A 26,806-nucleotide genomic window follows, 5' to 3' on the forward strand; every position below is an offset into this window, starting at 1 on the left:
CATTGTTTGTTCAATTAAAGGTTGGAGATCTTACCATGGAGTCATTTGGATTTACTCCCAACCGCAAATCTTTGCACATATATACATATATATATATATATATATATATATATATATATATATATATATATATATATATATATATATATATATATATATATATATATATATATATATATATATATATATATAAGATGTTCCCTTACAGAGGAATGTGGATGCAGGAGTAGGCCATTTGGCCCATCAAAGCCTGTGTTATCATTACCAACCTATGGTTGTTTGTCTGTGCTCGATCCTCTTTAATGCCGAGCATCAAGCAAGGAAGCAGCACAATATCATTTTCAAGTCTTTGGTACGATTCGGCTAGGTTCGAATAACTGACCGCCCAGACTCAGAGCAGCCGCCAAAAAGCCAACAAAGCTGGAATTCTCTTCGAAGTCACCCGCAGCCCCAGATTTCATTCTGTTCTTTCTTCCCAATTACATAACAGATTACATAAGACCTTTTAGCGCTTTCTTGTTTTACATTCAAGATGGCCCCTTTAATCTGAGTGTTAACTTTTAAGCAAGGCTTGAGGCCACAGAACGAGACATTTTTGTTTCTATTTTGTGTGTGGGTTTGTATCATACCTTGCAAAGGCATTGTTTGGAACTGTGCACACAGGAGCTCCGGGTTTATTATTGGATCTATTTATTATGTATTGTTGTGAATATGGGGTTGAGGTGGGAGGGAGAAGGGAGTTCAGTTATTAGAAGATACAGACCCCCACCCACATACTCATTTGTGCTCAGGTAGTTTTTCTGCACTTTATATGCCTGTATTGATGACATGTGGACAACGACAAGTCGTCTGTTTGTTCCTGCACTGCTGGGAGACGGCGGCGTTTAGATAAATTATCAGATAAAGGAAGTCAAGGTGGTTCTGTCACGCGTCTCTCATGTTGAACAAAGTGAAGCTGAAGGGGGGTTGTTGCAGCATACCTCCCTCCAACCCATAAAGGGAAAAGGCTCCTCCTCTACAGCTGCCCATCAAAGTTGAGGGGAAGGGTAGGGGGAGTCCAGCCTCAAACCACTCTCTGTCAGTGATTGGTTGGACATCTGGGTCACTCCATCGGTTCACTGTGTCCAGGGCCGAGCGATCCACTGCAGTCGGTGATTGGTCAAATGCGGTCGGTCAGAGAGAAATCCAGCTTAGAAGAGCCTGTGCTGTCCTGCCACTTGCTCTGGCCGTGGGCTCCAGACCTTCTCTCTATACTGGGAAAAGGCAATGCTGTCCTTGCTGGACGGTCTGCCCTCAAGTTTGGCATTGCAATACTTGCCTAATCTGCTCGCAGCATTCTGAGCTAACTTCACGAGGTCAGCCCCTAAAGACCTGGTCAAACGACGGTGTCAACCCCAAACTCCCTACCATGATCATTCCCTCCTGTGAGAGGACAAAGGGAACACAACATAGCCAAATATAACCTACTACTTTTAAACCATGAGAAAATAATGGGTCATATTGATTAGATTCATGAAGCGGTTGCATAGCTCTTGAATGTCTTGGCAAGTATAATACACATCACACCCTATTCAAATAGCTGGAATGGAATCAAGATGGTGAAAGTCGACTGTTGGGTGCAAAGCTAAAGTTTTGCAAGTTAAAAAAAAAAAAAATCTAAACAGCAGAAACCACAGGTTGAGTTGGCAGCCAGGTTGGCACGACAGTGAAACATTTACTTTCAGTATATATTTCAGTATATTTCAGAAACAGTATATATTCATACTGACTACATGGCTGTTGTTTACATCCTAACCCTTCAAGCCATTTGTACAGGCTCCCCAAAAGCATGAGAGCAAAATTGGACAAAACAATGATTGCACATCACACTATCCAGAAGTGAGCATTAAAAAGTTCAGGAAAGCAAAGCTTTCTCAATTCTATACACGAGTGAAACAGATAGGTTGCACTCACCTGTGTCATATTTCTGGTGCCGTGACTGCATGCTGGTCTTATGCACACATCAGGAGGTCTGTAGAAAACAATTAAAAATTTGTAAAAGCACAACAACATTGTGCAATGGAAAAGTATGCACACATTTAAAAAAAATAAACTGGGGGGGCAAAAAGGATGGTTTCCCCATCAGAGTTTTAACCAATATCGAGATAGAAATTAAAAACAAATACGTGGAGTAAAAACGAGGAACATAAGCACAAAGCAAAAATAGGGTGAAGTCGATGGCACACCATCACAAGTCCCCACGCTTCCCACCTAAAGCAAAGTTGAAAGATGGCAAACAGTTCCACCAAGAATGATCCAATATCAAATAAAGTAAAAAAACAAAAAACAAACTGTTTTCACCCATGATCTTAAGTCCCCTGAGGCATGAATCAGGGGTCAAAGCCAAAAAATTACATATTTCATGCAGCCCCCACAATGCTGAATGCATATATAAAGTTTCATTTAATAAAACAGTTTGACAATGTGCCCATAATTGCATTTTTGGTATTTGACCCCACCCAAGGGCCCCAGAGGACAGGGCCAAACCTGATCCTGCTCTTGCACCATCCTGCCAAGTGGTGATCATAACTACCAAGTTTGGTGAATTTTTGCACAACCATTTAGGTATGAGGAGATATCATGACAGACAGACATGATTACAATATTCCCCCATTTTTAGGCAGTGAAGTGAAGCTCCATATTCTCATAATAAAGGTTTTTTTTGGAATGTTGATGACAAAAAGGTATGACACCCTGAAGCTCAAATGGTAAATAACTAAAGAGAAACAGAAGCAACCAAAAAAAACCGGCGGGCTCATGCTGCGCGGTGAATGGGGTAATAACATACCCCCTCCTTACCCCCTATTTTCTGCTCGAAAACCATCGACATTAAAACCATAGTGGGGGAATTATCATACTAAATATTGTTTGCATGCGTATTTGTTTGTGCAATTGTTTTTTTGTTTTTTTATGCACAGTGCCTGAATCGCTGGTGGTTGCACTCGCAGGGTGCAGGGGAATGTTTTAGACAGTAAAAAGAAAATTCGTAGTCCAGAGGGTTCAGGTTTGGGAAAGGACCCCAATATTCTCCATGTAAATAATTTGGGTGTAGTGCCGTTCACAAAAGGATCAGCTATTACACTCCGGGGAAAGAATTAACCAAAAACAAGAGCCAGATCAATTTTTTAAAACATTTTTTAGTCACAACTCTTTTACCATACATTAAAAAAAACCCACCAAAACACCAGAACATGCAGTAAATAACTGTACAAATCAGTATGCAATAGCTTGTCCCTTAGCTTCCTTTAAATAATCCAGTTTATTGATCAAACTTTCACAAAGCTTCTTGCACCGAGAAATGTCAATATTGTCCCATTCATGTTTGACAGCTTCCCAAAGTTGATCAGAATTTGGAGGGCTTTTAGCTACTGCAACACGATTAAACAATTTTAACTTGAATATGTACTGCACATCCATGGCTCCAAATTTGAAAAAAAAACAGTACAAGTGTACAAGTCATATTAAATATGCTAATTCTAGAGGGATTATGACATCCTTAAGGATGTGTTCTTCGCAAGAGTCCTTGAACGTTAAACATTAAAGAACACTGATATCTACTTATATCTGTTACACGTGATTTAATTATGTATAATCTTCTGCATAAACCTTCTGTCAATATTATATTAATTTTAAAAAGAATCCTCATACAATTGTGATTGAAGTTGTCCATACAAATAAGGTTTCTTTCCCTGTTCACATATCGATGCATTCGCTGGATTACGATTATGCAATCTCTCGTCTGCACAGTCCAATAGTCTCTGAATTATGATACAAAACCTCATCATACACACAAAGTCTGTATTTCTCCTCTGGTGGTGTATGCGATAAGTGGACAGCAACAAGTCGTTCTGCACGAATAACATTTATAGAGTGCAATGTGTATTTGTTTGGAGGTGCTGTATAGAGGTATAAAAGAGGTATAAAACATATGGACACTGCCAAGACTTCCAGGAAAGAAGTTGGAATTTCAAACAAGGTGGATCTGGGGTGAATTAGTGGGGGTAGAAAAGATCAAGGTTTTGGATGGGGGAAGATAAGAGATGGTGGTGAACAGCTGTTTTGAAGACCTGGAGGGAGGAGTGTGATTGAAGTGAGTGTGGGAGTTTGTTCCAGAGGCGGGAGAAAAGAGGAATGAAAGAGTGAAGGTGAGCAGAGAGCTCGGCAGTTTAACCATCAGAGGGTGGCTGGCAGATCTTGTGCGACCTGTAGGAATATTTGGGGGACAGAGCACAGAGAGAGCTGGGGGAGCAAGGCTGGAGAGGAGTCGGTAGAAGACAGAAAGACCACCTACCTGCCTGCGGTGAGTGAGTGAAAGGCCCTCAGAGATAGCTTCATCGCGGGAGATTCCAATGATTCTGAAAGCTTTGGATTCAACAGCGTGAAGCCGAGCCAGGTGTGAGGCAGGAGCACCAGCCCATAGGGGAGAACAGTATTCCATTGAGCTGCGGATGAAAGCCTTGTATGTGGTGAGGAGCTCAGGTGTGCCTAGGAAGGACTTCACACGACGGAGGATGCCCAGTCGGCGACTGGCTTTGGAGGCCAGCTTTTGCCATTCATCATCGTCATCACCTTCATCGTCATCAGTACTGCACAGCTAATTCATCATCATCTTCATCACGCAAGTTGTAGTATTGAAGAGCCGGGGCTCTTGCTTGATACGGACGAAATGACGGGCAAGACACAAACTCGTCCGAGAAGATATTTATTCTCAAAACCAACTCGGGAACACTGAAAAGCCTGTTTATCGGGCTGCATTATAAAGCACAACCAGAAACCGAAACCGAAAGCCACGCCTCTCAAGCGTGGCGTGCTTCGGTGGTCACGTGATCAACAGGTGTAGCTGATTATACCCGCACGCGCGGCACGCTTTGGCGGTCACGTGACCAGCCACTCTGGCGCCGGGGATCCCCGCCGGTGACGTCACCGGCTGGAGCAAGGAGATTCTGATGCTGATCTTGCTTGGGGGATCCATGGGTCGCTACAGTATCTTCAATGGTGAGTACCCATTAGAATTTTATAAGTTGTTAAAATTACGTATGTTTAAGAGTGTAAAAAGTGTTTAAGAGTATAGGAAATGTTTATAAGAGTATGGGAAAGGTTAATAAGAGTGTGGGAAAGGTTAATAAGAGCGTGGGGAGGGTCATAAAGCTTTAAAATATATATAAATAATAAAATAAAAATATGGTCGCTACTTCGCGGATTTTCGTCTATCGCGGGGGGTTCTGGAACGTAACCCCCGCGATAAACGAGGGATCACTGTATCTGAATATGGATCCAGATATGAGAATTATTTAATTTTTTAAGTGATTCTTTGTTGTGGAAAACCAATCAGGTCCACACAACTTTAGTCCAACTTGTGGTTTAATTCCATTTAGATCATGACATCATCCTGTAATGCAGGAAATGCAATAAGTATACGATGTGGCATCACATGGGACCATTCATAACATTCAATGCAAGCAAGCTGAATATTCTATGCTGGCGTACCGTTAGCGAGTCTACCAGATGTAACGTGTCACAGGAGAAGTCTCGGAGCACCGTCCGCAGCAGCGGGTCTTATAGTCACGCCCCTAGCGGTGTCAACGAGCAGCGAGCATCACCCCGGGTTCAGTACGAATACGATTTCACTACATTCTCCCCCCCCGTCAGAATTATACGGCGGTGCGGCTAGAAGCGAGCGAGCGTCAGCACGAACAGGGTGCGGAACATCAGTCGACCCAACCGTATCGGGCCGGGCGGCGAATTTCTCTGCCAGCACGCGTCCGAAATTCCCCGGGTACGGCATCACGTATCCCTGTGTCCCCGGCGTCGGAGGCGCCATCAGGGTCGGGTGACGAAGGGGGTAACTCCAAGTCGTCGGGCCCAGGTAGACCCGGCGAGGGGAGAGTCGGTAGACTTTCGGCGATGGGAGCGTCGGGAGAGGCCATAGTCTCATAGATGGGTTCGGTCGGTCCGTCCGATTCCCTACTCAGGTCGGCGACCCCGCAAGGGGCAAGGTGACGGACGGAGACAGTAGTCTCACGGCCATCAGCCGTCATCACACGAGCATGCTCAGGATTAGCCTGGAGAATCTGCACTTTGTCCACTAGGGGGTCGTACTTGCTCACGCGAACCGCCCGTTTAAGGTAGGCCGGCCCGGGCCCAGCGAGCCAACTGGGCAAAGACCGTATACACCCCGTGCTCCTGGGGTGGTGGAAAAGTCGCTCGTGGGGAGTTTGGTTGGTTGCCGTACACAGGAGAGCCCTGATCGAGTTCAACGCCGCAGGTAGCGACCAATCCGATTTATCGAGGCCCCGGCCGAGGGTCCGGAGGTTGAGCATGACGGCCCTCCAGATAATCCCGTTGAAGCGTTCGATCTGCCCATTAGCCTGGGGTCTGTACGGCGTGGTGTAACTAGAAGCAATGTTATTTTGGAGCAGATAGGCGCGTACCTCCTGAGACAAGAAGACCGCACCCCGGTCGGTATGGACATAGGCCGGGTACGCGAACATTGAGAACAAGTTCTGTAAGCATCGCATCACCGTGGCAGCAGTCATGTCCGCGCACGTATAAGCAAAGGGGAATCGCGAGTACTCATCGACGATAGTGAGCAGATAGCGAGAGCCGCTCAACACCGGCAATGGGCCCTTGTAATCCATCGCCAAGCGTTCCCACGGTCGCGTAGCCTTAACCAGAGTCCCCATGGGAGGGTTATAGAAACGCGGTTTGATTTCCGCGCAGATAGCGCAGTCGCGACAGATACGGCGGATATCGTCAATCGAGTATGGGAGATTGCCACGCCGCACAAAATGAGCGAAACGCGTTACGCCGGGATGGCCCGCAGTGGCATGCAGCACACGTAGGCCCTCCAAAGAGGTGATACCCGCGCATGTAGCCGGTCGTGATAAGGCATCGGCGGCCCGGTTATCCTTCCCCGGGCGATATTTGATGGTGTAACAGAAGTCGGCGAGTTCGATACGCCAGCGAGTGATTTTCTCATTCTTAATGCGCTGGGCGTGTAAGGTGTCGTACATGAACGCAACGCTTTGCTGGTCCGTGATGATTTGGAAGCACCGCCCGAGTAAGTACGGGCGCCATCGCCGAATAGACTCGACGATCGCATACGCTTCCTTTTCGACGGACGAGTGTCTCCGCTCAGCGGTGGTAAGAGTCCGTGAAAAGAAAGCCACGGGACGCCCCCCTTGGGAGAGGGTCGCCGCGATGGCCTGATCCGAGGCGTCACTTTCGAGGACGAAAGAGCCGCTCTCGTCGATTGTCGCCACGGCGGCTCGGGCGATGTCGGCCTTAAGGCCTTCAAAGGCCGCCAATGCGGCCGGACTCAGTGGGAAGGTGTCGCAGGCCACGAGGGGGCGAAATTTCGCGGAGAAATTTTGCACCCATTTGGAGTAATGGGCGAATAGCCCGAGGGCGCGCTTCAGGGACGCCCGATCACAGGGAGGGGCCATGTCGAGCAAAGGTCGCAGACGCTCCTTATCCGGAGCGACAGAGCCATGGGTCACGGTGTACCCCAGAAGATCTATCGTGCGTAGGGAGTATTGGCACTTATCCTCGTTCATAGTTAAGTGATACCTCTGCGCGACCTCAAGGAAGCGCTTCAGATTAGCATCATGGTGCCCTTGATCATATCCACAAACCGTAAGATTATCGAGGTAGACGAAAACATCGGTCAAGTGCTCCCGCGCAATGAGGTCATCCATGGCCCTCTGGAAACAAGCGACCCCGTTCGTTACCCCAAAAGGCAATCGCGTAAATTGGTACAACCGCTGCCCCGACTCAAAAGCGGTATAGATACGATCCGCCCGAGAGATAGGGATATGGTGGTACGCACTACTGAGATCGAGAGTGCTATAGACCGAATACTGGGACACCTGTTGCACCAGCGCGTCCATCCCCGGAAGGGGGTAGGCATCCAGCTGTGTAAAGCGGTTAATCGTTTGGGAATAGTCGATTACCATGCGTCTGCGGTGGGCCTCGCTGCGCACCACCAAGACCTGGGCGCGCCACGGCGACCTGCTAGGTTCTATGATGCCGTCTTTCAAGAGCTGAGCCATTTCGTCCGCAATGAATTGCATGTCTGCGCGAGAGTAGCGCCGTGATTTCACCGCGACAGGGGTGCAGTCGGAGGTTAGATTGGGGAACAGCGAAAGCGGCTGGATGTCCATTTTCGCTAGGGCGCACACCGCAAGCGCGTCGTCCGCCCCCACAACAAGCGTGTCAGCCCCACCAAACTCCATTACCAGACGTCCATACAGCTTAAGAAAATCGTGTCCTAACAGAATATCAGCACATAAAGCGGGTAAAACCATAAGGTGTACATCAGGAAAAACCCGTCCCTTTAGCACGAGTTTCAATCGGCATTCCCCCTTCGTGCTGAGTCGAAGCCCCTGGGAAGCCATGAAGATCCGTCTCGTAGACCTCCAGATCCGCCATCCATGCCTGAGCACAAGTCGCTGGTCGATAAAACTATCCGTAGACCCTGTATCCACCAAGGCCCGAACACAATGGCCTTCGACCATGAGGGGAATAAGGGCTCGAGCCAGGCCAGACGAGGCTGCTGGGAGTGGGACTGAACCCCCCGAATGGGTCGGACAAGCCTCGCGGGTGGATCCTATGCCAGCAGCAGTTTTGCGGTCGTGGCCGGAGTATGCGTTGTCCATGGGGAATCCATTAATGCCATCAGAGGGCTTTCCCAAGCATTCCGGTGTTTCGCGATTCAAAATCTGACAATTCTGACGGGAAAAGACCTCCTTAGTATTTGAAAACGCCTTTTGACACTTTTGGCAGGAAAAGGCCTCCGTAGTATTCGAAATCGCCTTTTCCGGGGTGAGGGCCACCGTTAGCTCATGGACGACACGAGGAGAACGTTCCGCTGGGGCTTGGCGAGGCTTCAAAGCCCCTTGCGTGGCCCGGAGTTTGGTCAAGGACACGTACTTCGTGCCCGATTGAGGATGAGACTGTGGTGGCTGTCCGGTGACGCCCACCAAGGACGTCTGAGCGCCCAGGGGCCCGCAGAGAGGGGCCCTCCCCTTCGAAGACGGGTAAGGCGCCGGGTTTCGGGCTCGGCTCGCAGGCTCCGCAATGAGCCCATTCAAGGTCGCCACGACCGCGCGACCGCACGATTCAATGAGCCGCGAGCCGCGTGCCGTTTTCCTGCACACTTTCGCGTAATGTCCCTTTTGCGAGCACAAATGGCATATAGCGTCTCGTGCCGGACACACGGGCCGGGCATGACGTGGCCCCCCCACAGAAAAAGCATGCGGCCCCGCGTAAGGCCTTGGGTCTGGCCGTAGCGGCAGCCGTCAGGACTGGGTCTTCCTCCGGAGCATCCCGGAGTTCCGCGAGCAGGTCCACGTCCTCGGCGGTAGCACTCTCCGGCCGGGCGGGTAGTGTAGTGCCCGCCAAGAGGCGCATGCGATCATAGGTGTTCGATTGCATCCGCGCTTCGGTGTATACTTTCCCTTGCTCGAGTGCCGTAGCGAAGGTCAGGTCGGTCTTCTCTAGGAGCTTGAGCCTTAGTTCCTGGGAGGAGACCCCTGCAATAAAGGCATCTAAAAGAAGATCATCCTGAGACTGCGTGGGAGTCCGTGGCTCCTTGATGCTGTCCAGCAAGAGCTGCCGGAGCTCCTGGGCGTAGTGGTCCATCGCCTCGTTGGGTTGCTGACGTCGCGTTAGCAGCAAATATCGTGCATACACCGGGCTTTTTTCCTTTATGTACAGCCGTTTGAGCTCCGCGATCGAGAGGTCATACGTCGCGAATTGAGCGATGGAATTGTACACCTTGTAGTCGATTTTTGAATGAAGCGTTGCTAGCTTCGCGGCAGCCGTCGGCGCGGTCTCAGGCTCCTCGAAATGATTCTCCAATGTTCTGAGCCAGTGCTTCAGTTGCAAGCCACCATCCGGGGCTTGCGGGTCGGCGCAGAATACGGCAACCGCCAGCGTCTTGTTGCCAGCCATGTCGGTAGATATAAATGGAATTAAGTGTTGTGGAAAACCAATCAGGTCCACACAACTTTAGTCCAACTTGTGGTTTAATTCCATTTAGATCATGACATCATCCTGTAATGCAGGAAATGCAATAAGTATACGATGTGGCATCACATGGGACCATTCATAACATTCAATGCAAGCAAGCTGAATATTCTATGCTGGCGTACCGTTAGCGTTAGCGAGTCTACCAGATGTAACGTGTCACAGGAGAAGTCTCGGAGCACCGTCCGCAGCAGCGGGTCTTATAGTCACGCCCCTAGCGGTGTCAACGAGCAGCGAGCATCACCCCGGGTTCAGTACGAATACGATTTCACTACATTCTTCACCATTGGGAGATAGGGCCAAAAAGTATAGATAGTAGGATATCTCAAAAAGTTATGGATGGATTTGGACGAAACCTTGTTGGACAGGTTGTGTGTGTGACAAGGAAGAATCAATTCAATTTTTGGTGTAGATCCAGATCCGGATCCAGCTAGTAGAATTTTTTAAGTGATTATTCACCATTGAGTGATATGGCCAACCAGGCGGAGGTATGCTCTCTACTGAGTGACATTCTAGTTCCATATGGATTCATCATTTGAAAGCATACCAGTCTCATTTCTACAAGATACCGTTTTATAATAACAGTGATAAATTACAAAGTAGAATGTATTGCTTTCACGACGGACCATAGTTTTTAAATGAAATGCCTTCGCTACTCTAAAGCGAAAGCTAATCGAATTAATCACAGATTAATGTCAGATTAATGAGAAATTCAATCAGAGTTTAAAGCACAAGTCAGTAGCAGGTTTAAAAAAATCAATATCATAGAAACAAGACCAAAAAGTCTAACACTGGTGAAGCGGCTTGTAAAATATTATAAACCACAAACACACATGATTAGCTTTTCAAACAGTCGCTAACGCTGTGTATAACATTAAACAAAGAAATTTGGAGGAATCCCAACATCCATGAGGTAAGTTTTACTTTCAAAACTGAGCGAAGATCTACTGTCATCTATATACCCCACAAGGGTTGGGGGTGTGCTCATTTACCAAGCAGCTAGCTAGCACTTGCCAAGCCAGCCGTTCCTTAACGGTTTTGAATGGAGTGCTTGCTCGAATGCTTAAACCACTTGGCGATCTCTCCACAAGAAACTTGGTAAATGAACACATACCCAATGTTCTTGAGATCCGACCATAGACCAACTGTAATCTATATACCCCAACGAGGAATGACCCTTCCTGCCACTCCCGTAGTGAGCGGGTGAACGAGTAAATCAAAATGTCGGTCGGTGGAGTCGGCCGTCGTAATGATTTCATAAACGTAATGATGTAAAGGACACAAAACTGCCGCTACTTTAATATGTAGAAAATGACATTTTAACTTGCATTAAGTTTGTAGCCACTACGAAGGGATTAGTGTTATGATTAGATTTACTATAATATTAACGTTACGTTATTATTTAGAAAATGATATTACTATCAAAAAACCGAGGCGAATTCCTTACTCCCGCGTTATTAATATTAGTGTCGAACATCGCTTATCACCGATTAATGAACCATACACCGCTTCAATCGATTAACTTTCCATTCACGTCATTGGGATTAAAGTTATATTTACGATATTATTATTATAACAAAAACGATACTCCTGAAACAATACACTACTGAATTAAGAAACCTGGGCTTAATTTGTCCGAAGCGGTCCGAAGATGAGGCATAACACGCCCAAGGTCTATATGTACCGCACCGTATTGTTGGAAGAGCTGTAATGCCGATGTTTTCTATATTTCATCGTCATTTTAACAATCGGTTTGTTTGTGTTTCGCACTGAATGAAAAATGTAAAGGTAGAGCATAGCGATGGTGATTATATGACAGGTTCAACGATATGTTCGGCATGAACGGCATATATATAAAAATGGTAGTGTGCGGAGAGTCAGCTGCCGTGCCGCCGTAATGAGAGATGTAATCACATCACTCTGTCATGTGACCAAATATTCAGCTCTGATTGGTATACGTTTGAGGGGACGTACATACATACATACGGACGGACGGACAAACACCGTTCTAGACGGCTTTGCCCTTTGGGCTATGCCGTAAAAACATCACCCACCACCTAATCTCAAGTCAGCACAACTGACATGCCATTAGAATGTGGAAAGATTGCAGCCATACCAAGAGCGGCAGTCAAACCTGACCTGAGCTCAGACGAGGGCAACTCTGGACTCTGGCTGGGCCGAGATTCTCCGTTAGTCAGAGCTTCCCTGGGGAAATCTCCATGCACAACTCCATTTGCTTGCATTACGACAATGCTCCCCAAACCGTTTTTCTCACCATAGGCCAAGGAACCAGAACCAGAAGTGTTTCCATCACTCACACAATTATTTTGCCTGGAAAGAACAAGGAAGTAAAACAAAAGGTTGTGCTATATGCAGAAATGGAAATAAAAGAAAATGAAGGTGTTTGGGTTTAAGTTTAGAAGGGATGGGGAGGTGGGAGGGGTGGAATATGGTTTCAACATCAGCTTGAAAAGATAGCAAATACATTCAAGATGCCTTTCAGGACTCAAGATGTACAATGATTTTAAATAAATGAGAAAAACACAAAAAACGAAAGTGGAAAATAATAAAATATAAATAAATAAAATAAAATATCCACAAAATATTGTTGTGGTTATGGAAAAAAGATCCCGGGGAGTTGCATCCAACACATAAGAAGCTCTTGGTTACACATGCCATAAGTAAGTGTGCTTAATTAGGTCCCATCCCTTCATAACAGGGGACAGGAAAGATGTGTTGTGTGGGTTTAGCAGGCTCTTTTCCTCTGTGATTTCCCAATTTCCATGCATCAATCCCACTTTCAATCCATCTTTCCATCCATCCCAGTTCCTCACCCGTTCGCTCATGAACCTCAATTCCCTGAAATTGGCGATCGGCCCAGAATTAAAATTAAAAAGCCCCCGCCCCACCCCAGAAAAAAACAACAACAAAAAAACCTTCACCCATTGCATCTCAAACCCCATACTGGCTTAAAAGCACCTCTTTGTTTTACCCATTTCCATCACTTACATCCTTATTCCATTTAAATGCTCCTTCCCATACTGGCATTTTAATTTGAGCACCAGTACACTGGTAATTCCCTGGTTATCGTAAAAAGGCGACAAACAGGGTTGGCGGCAGAAAGGGCATCCGGCCGTAAAACATTGCTTCAAAAAGGGGACCAAAAAACAACAACAACCATGGTCCCCGAAAAGGCCAACCCCCGCTTTGCGGGGAAAAATGGCCTCTAAACGGTGGTTTTTTTCCCATCCTTCATCCCCTTGCACCTCCCCTCAGCACAAACCACACACATGACACCACAATCAAAGCCAGTTCTGCCCTGCTAGTGAGGGAACAGCTGAACAGCCACGTGCAAACCACATGGCAGAAACACGCTGCGTAACCAATAGCTGCAACGCAGTGCAGCGAGCGGGCGGGGCTGCCCAGTAAACGACGTACCTGCGGGCCAATGAAGAAATGGTACGAGCGAGTAACTCTACCATCCTTTGTTATGCCTCGCTCAAAGTACGATATAAGCCAGTGTGGTGTCCACCAAGAGAAAGCTGTCCGATGCACCAAGGACCAACCGGAAACTGCCTGCCTTCCTTATTGCCTGTACAAGCTGTCTGACTTGGCGAGGCTCGGGACGGAATGAGTTACTGCCTGTTGGAGTTGCTTCCTGCACAAATTACTGCCTGCACGAGTGATTGTCAGTGCCAGTTGAGATACCAGTTGCGCTGACCAAAGGGCTCCGAGGGCAGACAGTAGTACATGATCCTTGGCCTCAACGGCCCCAACGACACATACACACGACATGCCACCCCGTACATACACACACCAGTGCATTCCCTTCTTTCTTTTCCCTCCACTTTGGACAGACGCAGGCCTGCCCGTCTGCATACGATGAGTGAGGGACCAACCCAAAGCGCCAAACTTTTTCTTTCTTCTTGTTTCTTCCTCTCTACTTTTCCCAGATGATTGTAGCACACCAGTCTTGTGTTCTAGCGCAAGTAATATTGCGCAAGGGGATATTTTTTACGTGCTGCGGGTAAAATGCTTCCTTGCGTCTTTGTCTGCCAGTGAATACTTATGTGCTTGTAAATAAGTGCTTTACTTGGTAAACTGTTTCGAACCTGTCCAGTTGTCTTTTCCTTCATTTCATTAGCATGTAGTCTCAATAATAAATATAAGAGATGCTGTACACCATTACCTAGACCACTCCCACCCAGTTTCGCTCGGCCATACGTGATAAGTACACAGGATGTGGAGTCAAGACCGCGATTCCCCAGTTGGGATAGCTAAACCAACCAATAGCAAGACAACATGATAGTTGGGCACAAGGACACTGCTCGGTTTAGCTGCTTCAACCGGTGTGTCCACGGTTGCTTAGAAACCCAGTGGGTCACAAAGTTATCCACGACTCGTTGGCTTCAGGATCGGAGGTCGAGTGGTGGGACCGAGCAACCCCCTCGTGAACCCTGCAACAATATTTTTTAAACATCCAACCCACTGGACAACTCCACCACCCCTCTCCTCCCTGCCTACCCTCCTCCTCCAACTAGAGAATTAAAAAAAAAAAGAAGTAGATTCAGAGGTGATGAGCAAACCACATAACACACTCTGAATGTTTAGGCCAGTTATTTAACAGAGAAAAAAAGTGACCAGAGGGCATCATTCTATCTCATCCAAATCTAACAAAACACAGCTGTGGTGAGGCAGGAAATTACAAATCTATAATATAAATGGAGCTTGGTCTCGGTGTGTCTGTATGCGTGCTATCGTGCATTCATCAACAAATAGGGGTTTTATATGCCGCACGTATGCTCGCCATCAATTCCGATCACCACCTTTTTATCAATCAGATAGACAAACAGTATTATATAGTTGAGCAAGATGATGGAGGGGCTGGTTTCAAGGGCCACAGACACAGAAAATCATGTTTGGTTTAATTAATAGATATTGCTTCACTTAACACTTCATCGTCCTTTTTTTTGAATAAATATCACTCGATTGGCCCCCGCCACCCAAAAAACGGCGATTTGATTGCTCATGTGACTGGCTACGTCATCGAGGGAATTTTTGTTGCTGCTGGTAAATTTTAGCTGGTAGTGGAGTCCCGCCCCTAAAATCGTGATGTTCATTCATGATGTCACCTGTGTGATGTAATCGAGGGAAAAGTTTCTCAGCACGCAATGATAACTGCCTGACCAAGAATCTTCTGATAGTCAAAATCATTATTAAAAACTACCAGCAGCAACAAAAATTCCCTCGATGACGTAGCCAGTCACATGAGCAATCAAATCGCCGTTTTTTGGGTGGCGGGGGCCAATCGAGTGATATTTATTCAAAAAAAAGGACGATGAAGTGTTAAGTGAAGCAATATCTATTAAGTAAACCAAACATGATTTTCTGTGTCTGTGGCCCTTTCAATTTACAGATTAAAACAAAAACTATTCCTCAATCTTCTTCATCATTTATTATAATGGTGAGTCTCATTCAATCCCGTTTCTCATATCAGATAGATTAAGAAAACGCTTGCTTATTCAATGCCTTTTCTTTCAACATTTCCATTTTATTCATATAACAGTAATATATCGCCCTATCAAACAGTATTTCTGATTATACACGCCTTTTAAAGTATACTATACGTAAATCTATCTCTATAACATTGGTATTCCCGTCAAGAGATGGGTCTTATCTTCTAACATTATATAAAAGACAACAATTTAAGGCAAAGGTGAGGTCAAACAGCACCTGGACTGAACAGGTGGCCGTGTACGGTTACAACGCTCTGCGGCTGGATGTGGCGAGGGGGTTACACCTTTCACCAACTCCTGCAAAAGCTTTTGCTCATATTCTTGATGTTTTCCCACCTGAAAAGCATGTCAGAAATAAATCATACACAAAATAACTAAATGGTGCATGCAATAATGTTTGCAATTCTAAAAGTTAAACAAAACACAAAAAAAACATCTAAAAGGTCCTCTCAACAAACAAAAGTGCCTGGTACCTACCTGCATGTCTTCCTTTGTAAAGCTTGCTGCCTCATCACCAAGCTCATGCAGATACATACAGTCTCCTTTTGGACACTGTGTGCCTTTCAAAAAGAAGCTGCAGTACTTTGTTGTTCCCAGAGATGCCTGTGAGATGAGCAGAAGGAATCATGACGAGATGGAAAATGACAATTTTAATAATGACACAAATGTAATGCTCATGCCGTAATGCTCATGCCAGCACACCACCATTAAAGATTTTTTTTTTTTTTAAAGAAAAGAAAGGGGGAACACTTTGAGGGAATATACATAAAGTTCCCGTATTATATGCTTGATGAGGAAGTTCTGCTATTAATGGTATATATAGTGTATTCCATAAGTATTGGAACAGTGAAGTCAAAGTTATTATTGATGTATGTATGTATGTATGTATGTATGTATGTATGTATGTATGTATGTATGTATGTATGTATGTATGTATGTATGTATGTATATATATATATATATATATATATATATATATATATCTATCTATAATTCCAGCAATCTCTGTGTGTCTGTCTGTGTGTCTGTGTGTCTGTGTGTCTGTGTGTCTGTGTGTTTGTCTGTGACCGCTGTTTCTCGACAACCACGGGTCCGATATACTTGAAACTTGCCAGGTATATTGCTGGGGACCCGAGGATGTGCCTTTTCAAGGTTTGTAATTAATCGGACAAGTACCTACCGAGCTATGTCCAAAAAACGCTTCAACCAATCAGAGAGCAGCGAGCTATCACGTGTGCCGAACCGTTAATGCAATGCAAGCGTTAATGCGTTAATGCAAGGCTTTTCTTTTTTTCCCTCTTCTCTTTCTACTTTTCCTTGCGATTAAATTGCAAACAGCCAAAATACGTTGGCGCTAATTGAATAATTGGCCATTAACACTAAAATAATCGTAACTGCGATATGCCAACTTCCGGACAGTGCAGCCTTCCATGTTGTTGTTGTTTGCAGCAGCTGTTTGCAGCAAGGCAAGGCTTTTCTTTTTTTCCCTCTTCTCTTTCTACTTTGCCTTGCGATTAAATTGCAAACAGCCAAAATACGTTGGCGCTAATTGAATAATTGGGCATTATGTTTTACAACTAATAAAAACGAATTTGCGATTCATTCGCTTTCCTGCGCGTTTGTGTACGCGATGGCGATTTCTTTACCAAACTCCGGAAGCCGTTCGCTTTGGACCGAACCATTGCATGTAAATAGAGGGGGGGGATTGTCACCACTCGCAAGCCGTTCGCTTTGGACCAAACCATTTCATGTAAATAGGGGGGGGGATATAATTTTAGATATATATATAGTACGGGCATGCCCTAGTATATACACACAGACTTGGCATTTAATATGGACTATTTTTTTTTTCCTTGACTTGGGTTTACTTTCTTAACTCAGTATATCAATGTGGTGAGTTTCTTTTACACTTTGGTGATTTATTTGTTAAAAGAACCATGTCACTGATTGTCTGTCGCAGCAAGAAGTCAACAACAGGATTATATCACAGGTGGCGTGGCAAAATGTACGGACAGGTGCATTTGATGATTGGCTTCACAGTCGGGTATACAAGGGTTGTTGCGTTCTGTATTAGTGGAAAACAACTGCTGCACATCTCCAAAAGTTATTGCCGCTTCCTCTGGAGATGGTCCGTCAACTCGACAATGCTGTTTGTCATGGAGTGGTGGCTTTACGAAATTACGGCATGAAACAGCGTGCTATTGCTCGGCAGTATGGCATCACTCAAGGTCAGGTGTCAAAGATCCTGAAACGAAATGCTCAGAGGGGTGTCCCTACTCCAATACCGAGGCCAGGACGTCCCCGCAGAACCACAAGGAAGGATGATCGCCAGCTGCACCGGTTAGTCCGCAATGGCCGTACCAAGTCAGCTAATCGGCTTAGGGCTGACAAATGTGCCTGTATCCAGAAGGCTAGTCAACCAATGACTGGTTCAAGCAGGCTATCGTGCCAGGCGTCCCCTGAGAAAGCCACGCCTGACAAGACAACACCGCCAGCATTGCAGTGGGCCAGAGAGCACCGTCAATGGCAGCCAGGACACTGGAATCACGTGATCTTCAGTGACGAGTCTAGATTTCTGGTCTATCGTCAAGATGGCCACGCCCGAGTGCGCAGACAAGTGCATGAAGCCTACAACAAAGATTGTATAGTGCCAAGAGTCCAAGCTGGAGGTGGTGGGGTGACCGTTTGGGCTGCTTTTCATGCAGGGGGCAAAACTGACCTGGTTGTTCTGAATGGAAACCTGAACCAGTTCAAGTACAGGGCCATTCTGGAAGAAACATTGCTTCCATTTGCTCGTGCAGCCTTTCGAGGAAACTTTGTCTTCCAAGATGACAATGCACGGCCTCATCGTGCTCGCATGATCCAACACTTTCTTGCTGACCGTGTTGTAGAGCATATGGAGTGGCCTGCCATGTCCCCGGATATGAATCCGATAGAGAACTTGTGGGCAGAATTAACGCGTCAAATCGAACACTTGGACCAGCAGCCGACATCTGTGCGTGAATTGCAGCAGGCTATTGTCACTGCATGGCAAGTGATTCCTGTCCAAACCTTGGCAAATCTCGTGAACAGCATGCCTCAACGTGTGTGTGCTCTCCTGAATGCTCGTGGGGGTTACGCGAAGTACTGAACTGTAATTTTACTGTCCGTAATCCCAGGCGTAATTTAACTTTTGTTTTTGTTAAAAAAATTTTGGGCTAATGTGCAAAATAAAGAGATACTTCTGGAAAACGTACAGAAGTTTAACACAGTACTGTCTATGAATTGAGTTCGATATCAGTTTACATCACTTTCAAGGATCAATTTATTTGCTTCGAAATGTCAAATGTGGTTTTTGTTTCTTTTAAAGGTCACATTAACAAAATCTAGAATAATTTCAACATAATTCCAATGAACTTTTGGTTCTAAGACATCTTGAAAAGTAGGTTCACCCCTACAAAAAAAAATTATATATACACAAAGAATTAAGTTAAGCACCCCTACACAACGAATTAAGGTAAGCACCCCCTAATATATATTCTTTGTGTATATGTATACATTGGCATATATTCTAAGGTATGTGAGATCAAATAATGATTGGTATGACATTAGCAATTATCCATTGATGAAATTGAGTGATCAAAGTGAAAAAAAGTGATTGGTTGAGTCAGTGATCCGATCACATGGGTCCTACACACGTTATTGACGCAAAGATCGCTAGAGGTCTTCTCAGAACAATGACTGTACGTTAGAAAACATAAACGTCATCCACACTGTCCGTGATGGACCTATAGCTCCATACTTAAATTGAGGTGAAAATATGCCTAAAATTCCCAAAAAATTTCACCTTAAATTATTCAGAATAAAATATTGAAAACGGCATGATTGTTATGTTTTTATGTGACCATAATATCACTTCTCCAGAAAATATAGCACTATCATGGGTATATTACACTGTTTTGACGACAACAAACTTGTAATGTGCGAGGTTGTAAAAAAACGGGGGGGGTGCTTAACTTAATTCTTTGTGTATATATATATATATATATATATACACATATTATATATATATATATATATATATATATATATATATATATATATATATATATATACATATATATATATATACATATACATATATATATATACATATACATATATATATATATATACATATACAGTGGTACCTCGGCTTACGAGTGCCCCAACGTACGAGTTTTTCGGGATACGAGCCGTCGCTCGGGCGGTTTGTTGCTTTGGGATACGAGCCGAGATCCGATGTACGAGCTCAAAAAATTTATTTTTTTGAATTTTCCGGTTGTGGCTTCCGGTTCCGGTCACGCGGTTATCTTGCCGTGAAAGCATCTCTGCTTGGATATAAAACACGCAATCGTCGAAATACATGAGCGAGGAATCTCCTTGCTCCAGCCGGTGACGTCATCGGCGGGGATCCCCGCCTCCAGAGTGGCTGGTCACGTGACCGCCAAAGCGTGTCGCGCGTGCGGGTATAATGAGCTACACCTGTGGATCACGTGACCACGGAAGCACGCCTCGCTTGAGAGGCATGGCTTTCGGTTTGCGTTTTGCTTTATAAGGCGCGATAAATGGGCTTTTGAGTGTTAGCGGTTCATGGCGTTGACGGTTCATGACGGTTCATGACGGTTCATGGCGTTGACGGTCAAAAACCCATTACATCAATTTTACCAGGCACTGTACAGTAAGTACAGTGGACACCAAATGCACGGTGGAAGGCTAGAAGTAGAAGATCGTCCAAGACAAGTGAGAATAAGCCATACTTTGGAGATGACGTCATTCGCTGGTCCGATAACCAAAGATGTGGTATAAAAAACCAGGTGAGCTAACAATGCAGCAATGAAGGAATTCGGCCAAGGCACCGGCACACAACGACCTACCTACATCGAAAGACTCAATGCCAATGGTGATAGAAGCCAAGACGGCCGGCTTAAACACCGCCGAAAGACCACGGTGTACCAACTTACGATGCAGAACATCTTGCACTTAATATGATGACAACAGGTGCCATCCTCTGACGTACCATTACAGGTACAGGTACAGTACACGTGAGCACAGAGCAAAAGTTCACTGAAACCGAGATTAAGAAAAAAGAAAAAACACCTCGTGGTCCGTGCTCGATATCCGAGTTTCAATCTTTTCAAACACATGATGCTCTCGGTCACGGTATCTCCTGCGAGCTGCTTCTCCTTCAACCACACAAACAACAACTTCTCCATATCTTCATGGATAGAGGTCCGGAGCTTTGAAATAATCGTAACGCCCTTGGCTGGCGTTATAGCCTTTATGGACTCCTTCTGCTTCAAAATCGTACATATCGTAGAAGGAGTACGATCGTACTGCCTCGCCAAGTCGACAACACGCACACCTCACCTGGCATGCTCTTCTCCTCTGCTTAATAAAACCAGTTTATTTCTTTACATTCTCTTGTATTATGTACAGTATATACGAGGTCGTGCTTGTTTATACATTATTTGTTATTTATAAAGTACATTTTTGTTATTTAAAAGCACCTAACAAAAAAAATTGGTGTTTTTTTTTTGAGGCTGGAACGGATTAATAGCATTTCAATGCATTTGAATGGGAAAATTTGCTTTGACTTACGAGCGATTTGGCTTACGAGCTCCGTCACGGAACGGATTAAACTCGTAAGCCGAGGTACCACTGTACATATATATATACATATATATATACATATACATATACATATACATATATATATACATATACATATACATATACATATATATATACATATACATATACATATACATATACATATACATATATATATATATATACATATACATATATATATATATATACATATACATATATATATATATATATATATATATATATATATATATATATATATATATATATATATATATATATATATATATATATATATATATATATATATACTGTGTATATATATATATATATATATATATATATACTGTGTATATATATATATATATATATATATACTGTGTATATATATATATATATATATATATATACTGTGTATATATATATATATATATATATATATATATATATATATATATATATATATATATATATATATATATATTCCTCAATCTACGATATATATATTGTTGTGGATTTTAGAATCCTGTGGTTTTTTTTATTGTTGTAAGTGTCATGAATGTTGTTGTAAATATCACCCTCCGTAGTGTAAAGGTCAAAGGTCGTCCTCCTAGTTAATCCATATACATGCACGTAGCAAATCATATATCCTTCTAAATAGTTATCTCCTTATTCTATGTAGTTTAAGGCTCTGTTCCCACAAGTTGACACTGCATTGCATCAGATTACATAAGATAGTTCCCTTCCATATCCCAAAGCCTCCATTGCCAACTGCATTGGGCGGTTTTCTGCATTTGCCGCCATTGCCATGTGCTCCAGCTCGGAGAAGAAAGGAGTGTCTCCACCTCGTCATCAGAGGGTGGAGCCAGGAGAGCCCTTGCCGACCAACCAAGCACGAGGGGGTTTGGCTTGAGAGGGCGAAGAGAGAACGATCGGGGAGGTTTGCGAAGGTTCGAGGGTGTGGCCTATATAACCTGCAGCGGAACGCCCCCACAAGAGCGGAGCTGCGTGATCCAGGAGATGAGTGAGGGATGTCCCATGAGCTTTGAATCACCGCAGATTGAACCATCGCAGCTTGAACCACCGCAGCTTGAACCATCGCAGCTTGAACCACCGCAGCTTGAACCATCGCAGCTTGAACCACCGCAGCTTGAACCACCGCAGCTTTGAGCTTTGACGGCAGTTTCGACCGTGGCCGCGAAGGAACGCCGCCGTGCGAAACCGATCGAGAAGGGGCGGCGGCTGCTCACTCCCGGCCCGACCGTGCTCCGGTTCCAGTTGAACCTTCCTTTCCTTCTCGCCATTCGTTCCTGCCTTCATTTCCCATTCGTGTGAGTCTGACCGTCGTCTGTCTTTTGTCTTTTCCTGGGGTTAAGTAAGACTGAATAGGTAAGCTAGTAATTGCACTGTGTCTTCTGGTCCTTCCATTCTTTCTGTCTTTATTTTAATATCTTTCCTTCTCCTTGGTTACTTTTCATTGTGTACATAATAGTTAGTAATAAATCATATTTGTTCTTCCTACTTTTGCCTTCTTCTTCTGCACATCCGTTCGTCTTTGAGGTTTCCACATTGAACACCTGTGGCACGGTTTGGCCAACGTTTCAGGATCGGGTTTAGTCTCTGCTAAATGGTTCGTGCCGCAGTTGCCAAACCGCTCGGCAATTAACATCTGTCCGCGGTCGCGAACGAGGTTGCGCACCTGCCTCTCCGGAGGGAGCTTGTGCAGCTTCAGGACCACGTCGTTCAGTCGTAGACGAGGGGATTAATCCCCCCTCGATAAGGGGAAAAGAAGGCTGACGGAGAGATCCGTAACAATTGGTGTCGAGGAGTTGGGATTTGGACCCGAACCAAATTTGAAACATCTTAAAAAAAAAAAAAATTAAAAATTAGGTCAAAATTACGAGCGGCCGAGATTGTAATAACATCTAAATTTAAGTCGTGCCATGGATGGTCAAGGTGATCGGATGCCGGTTGGGGAGTTAGAGGGGGTAGAATCGACCCAGGACCCCAGGAAAGAAGTGGGAATAGTGGAAGAGGAGAGCAAAGAAGGTGCGGTCGTGGGGGGTACAGGCACACGAAATGTCGGCCTCCCGTACGTGAGGGCGATAGCCGGGCCCGCAGTGCCAATGGACTGGGGCCTTTTGATGATGCATTTCGGTGCCTCTCTGATGGGTGACAGTAAGGGATTTGATGCAATGATGGCTACCCGGGGGATAGACATGGGAAAAGTGAGGCACGAAGCAAGGTACAACCCGGAGGGATTTCAGGAGCAAATGAACGCCACGGCGAAAAGAATACAGGAAGACATTGACCGCAGGTTGGGCGAGTAGGTCCCAAGGGTGCACGACGGGGTAAAGCAGGTCGAGAAGCGCTGGTTGAACGAGGCGGAGGAAAGCGCGGGTAAAATGACGGGGGTAGAGATCGCGACTCGGGGTATGGGAAAGCCGGCGACCGCCGAGGTGGGAGAGAAAATTTTATTCGGACCAGCGGTCAAGGGAAAGGAAAAAAGAAATTAAGTCCGAATCATTCAAAGAAGTAGTGGGAATTGAAATTGGAGAGACTGGGGACTTAGAAAAGCACTCGCGGCAGGGAAAGATGGAAAATGTGCAAAGTCCCTGCTCACATCACGATGATGTGCTTACTAACCAAATAAAGAGTTTGCAGGTGGCGGAGGAGGAGCGGAGACGAGGTGCCGAGGTGAGTGGCGATATAATCGGAAATGTATATGGTGTGAGGGGAGATTCAGTCGGCTTGGGTGTTGGTGCAGACCCGGGTGTTCGTGAGAGGCCGCTGGTAAGGTGTGCGACAGGTACAGAGTGTGAAGGAGGAGGTGTGCAAGGATGTCCGACTATGGGGTGTGTGAGGAAAAAGTGCACGCCGAAGAGCGAGTGTGCTGTCGAGAGTGAGTTGGTCGTTGCGCGTGTGCGGGGGGGGGGGGGGGCACATGGAAGCGCGTGATGGGGAGTGTTATGGAGGACGTAACGGGAGAGTGTGCGCAACAGGATGCACGAGAAAGGTGTGTAACGGACGGGTGCATGATAACAGAGTGCGCGGTCGAGAGTAAGGGTGAATGCGCGACCGAGTGTGGTGGTGAGAGTAGTGAGAGTGACACGGAGCACGAGTTGGTTGTAGCAGGTGAGAAAGGATGTACACCTGGAACGAAAGGATGCACACCTGGAATGGTCGAGCGCGTGTGGGAATGCACGCTTGAGTTGGTAGTGAAGCACGTGATTGGGTGTGCCGATGAGGGCACACCCGTGGTTGTCACAGAGGGTGTGACCGAGGAGTGGGCGCGAGGAGGTGTGTTGATGAGGTGTGTGAACGACGTGTGTGCCAAGGTGTGCGGTGGTCAGGTGTGTAACGAAGTCTGTGAGCGGAACAAGAACAAGTGCAATAACGAAGTACGCGGGGTGTACGGGCAGCGTTGGAGCGCCGAGCTCGGTGAGTGTGAAAGGGGTCGCGTATGCGTGTGAACCTGCAGGTGAAGCATCGACGTTAACCGGGTTAGCAGCTAGATCGACTTTTAGCCGAAGCGAGCCCGCGGTTCGTGCCGGGCTTTGTGTGCAGCGGGAACCAGCGGGGATCGTAACCACGGCGGTTTCGAAAGAACCGCCGTGCGCGAATCGCGCAGAGCCGCGCTCTGAACGGTCGCGTCCGTGCTCCGCGGAGCGGGAGGCCAGGTTCAAGGAAAGGTCAGAAGGGTCGGGACGGCGACCCCTTTTGGTTGCGGCGTTCCGGCAGGGCGAGATCGGGTCATCAGGCGGGAGACCGAAAGGCTCCGCGCCGAGGTGGACCTTGGGATCTCGGCCTGAGCGAACCCCCTTCCCTGCACCGAATGCCGGACGGATCCAACCGCCGGCAACGAACCACCCGCGTTCATTGCTCGACTTGGCGAAGCCAAGTTCTGAGCATGTAAAGACGCACCGAGGCTCAAGTTTAATGGACATTTGGTAGGGATAGGGAATTTGTGGATGGCAAAATTGATAGTGGGAGATACCTGATGTGATGGAATGGCAACTCTGCCATCCCTCACAAACGGGGCAAAGGAGCTATAGTTTTATGGGGTTTATGGCAGTGTAAGCTCGCCGAGGGAAGGTTTGGATAATGTATAGGGACCTAGAAGATTGACCATAGGTAACGGTAGAGGTAAGTAGCGACATTGGACAGGTAGTCGGGGACATAGAGAGGTAGAATTGATGATGACGAGGGAGCGCAATAATGCAAGGGGCGCCAGGGAAGCGCGAGTATTAGCAGGGCACCAGGTAGATCAGATGATGCCGTGTGTTTGAGAATCGAAAGTGTATGAAGCAGCGTATGAGGAATAATTGTGATTGTGAGTTGTATTGAGCGTGGAAGTGTATGGAGCAGTGCATGAGGAACGATTGTGGTTGTGCATTGTATTGAGTGATTGAAGGAGCTTTGGAGGAAGGAGGGTGCAGGAAGCACCAGGTGTGATGGCACAGGTGTGCAAATACAGGTGTATGGAGAATGGTTGTATGGAATAAATGGTCTGGAATATATGGAGTATGGAATGGATGGTATGGAGTGAGTATGGTGGAAACTGTGGAGTGGAGTGGATGGTGCGAAGGTGTGGATGGGGAGGATGGACCCCATCACGAATACCCGGGGAGGGTAGTTTAAGCGTTAGGTAGAGGGCACAGGTAAATTGTGGTTGGATATTGGCATCTGTGGTGCGTGGTGGAAGAATGGTGTTTGGATGGGTGCATTAGTGACGTGGAAATGGCTGGGCGTGTGGCCTGTTAGTGTGTGTAGTTGAAAGGACACTCCGCCACTGTTAGGATGTCGGCCAGGTGAGGCCGCAGGTGGGCTCTGGGAGCAGGTAGAGTTGTTGTGGATGGGGCCCGAGGATCCGGAGGACGGACCCGGGTAGCCCAGTGCCAGAGGGCACCGAGTGGGGAGAGCGCCAGAGGGCCTTCCCCAGTTAGATAGGTTAGGTGAGGAGCAGGTAAGCTCGGAGGCAACTGCAGTGGTGGAGGTGTGCAGGTGGGTAGACCTGCTGGGAGAGCCACACGACCCAGTCCTGAAATTGTGCAAAGGCACAGGGAGTTGAACCGGGGGAGTGAGACCCCAAATTGAGGAAGCACCACAGTTTGGTCAATGGGAATTTGGTTCTTAAAACCGCATAGAATAAGATTGCCAATGGATTAGCAGGGAAAGACCCCGGGTAGTGTAAAGTGTATTAAAATCATTTAGAGGATAGTTAGGATTGAAATCTCCTTGCACCATCTACATCCACTCACCTGAGGTGACAGAACGCCACACCATGCCATGTTCTTATTATTTTTTCTGTGCAAATGTTTGGAATGTGAGACGCATCATGACGTGGGTGAGACATTGTGCTTTGTTGTTCCATCTCTCCCTCCTTATGAGGATTGATGATGAATTGGGTGATGGCAAATGTGGTTAGAAATAGGGATTGTGGTGACGAATTTGGTATAGGGGAAATATGGGGAAGACGAGACATTAGTGACGAATTTGTAATGTGTAGATTTTTGTAAATATGGGATAAGGGCAAGGGTAGAGTAGGTAACAGGGGGGGTGACGGACGGTAGGGATGAGCTTTTCTCCGC

General features: G+C 46.1%; 1 protein-coding gene across 1 annotated transcript in view; it reads right to left on the minus strand.

The window, feature by feature from the left end:
• The window catches only part of CNOT4 (CCR4-NOT transcription complex subunit 4), a 135,055-nt gene that overhangs the window by 66,699 nt on the left and 41,550 nt on the right, over positions 1 to 26,806 (minus strand). Inside the window, exons 6-9 of the mRNA XM_078783372.1 lie at positions 16,062 to 16,187; positions 15,802 to 15,920; positions 12,208 to 12,399; positions 1,954 to 2,011 (exon numbers count right to left, since the gene is read on the minus strand). Coding sequence (XP_078639498.1) covers positions 1,954 to 2,011; positions 12,208 to 12,399; positions 15,802 to 15,920; positions 16,062 to 16,187 — 495 coding nt within the window. The remainder of the gene's footprint in view (positions 1 to 1,953; positions 2,012 to 12,207; positions 12,400 to 15,801; positions 15,921 to 16,061; positions 16,188 to 26,806) is intronic.

Source organism: Myxine glutinosa, chromosome 8 (assembly GCF_964187855.1).
Source record: "Myxine glutinosa chromosome 8, kmMyxGlut1.1, whole genome shotgun sequence".
In the NCBI taxonomy this organism is placed as follows: Eukaryota; Metazoa; Chordata; class Myxini; order Myxiniformes; family Myxinidae; genus Myxine; species Myxine glutinosa.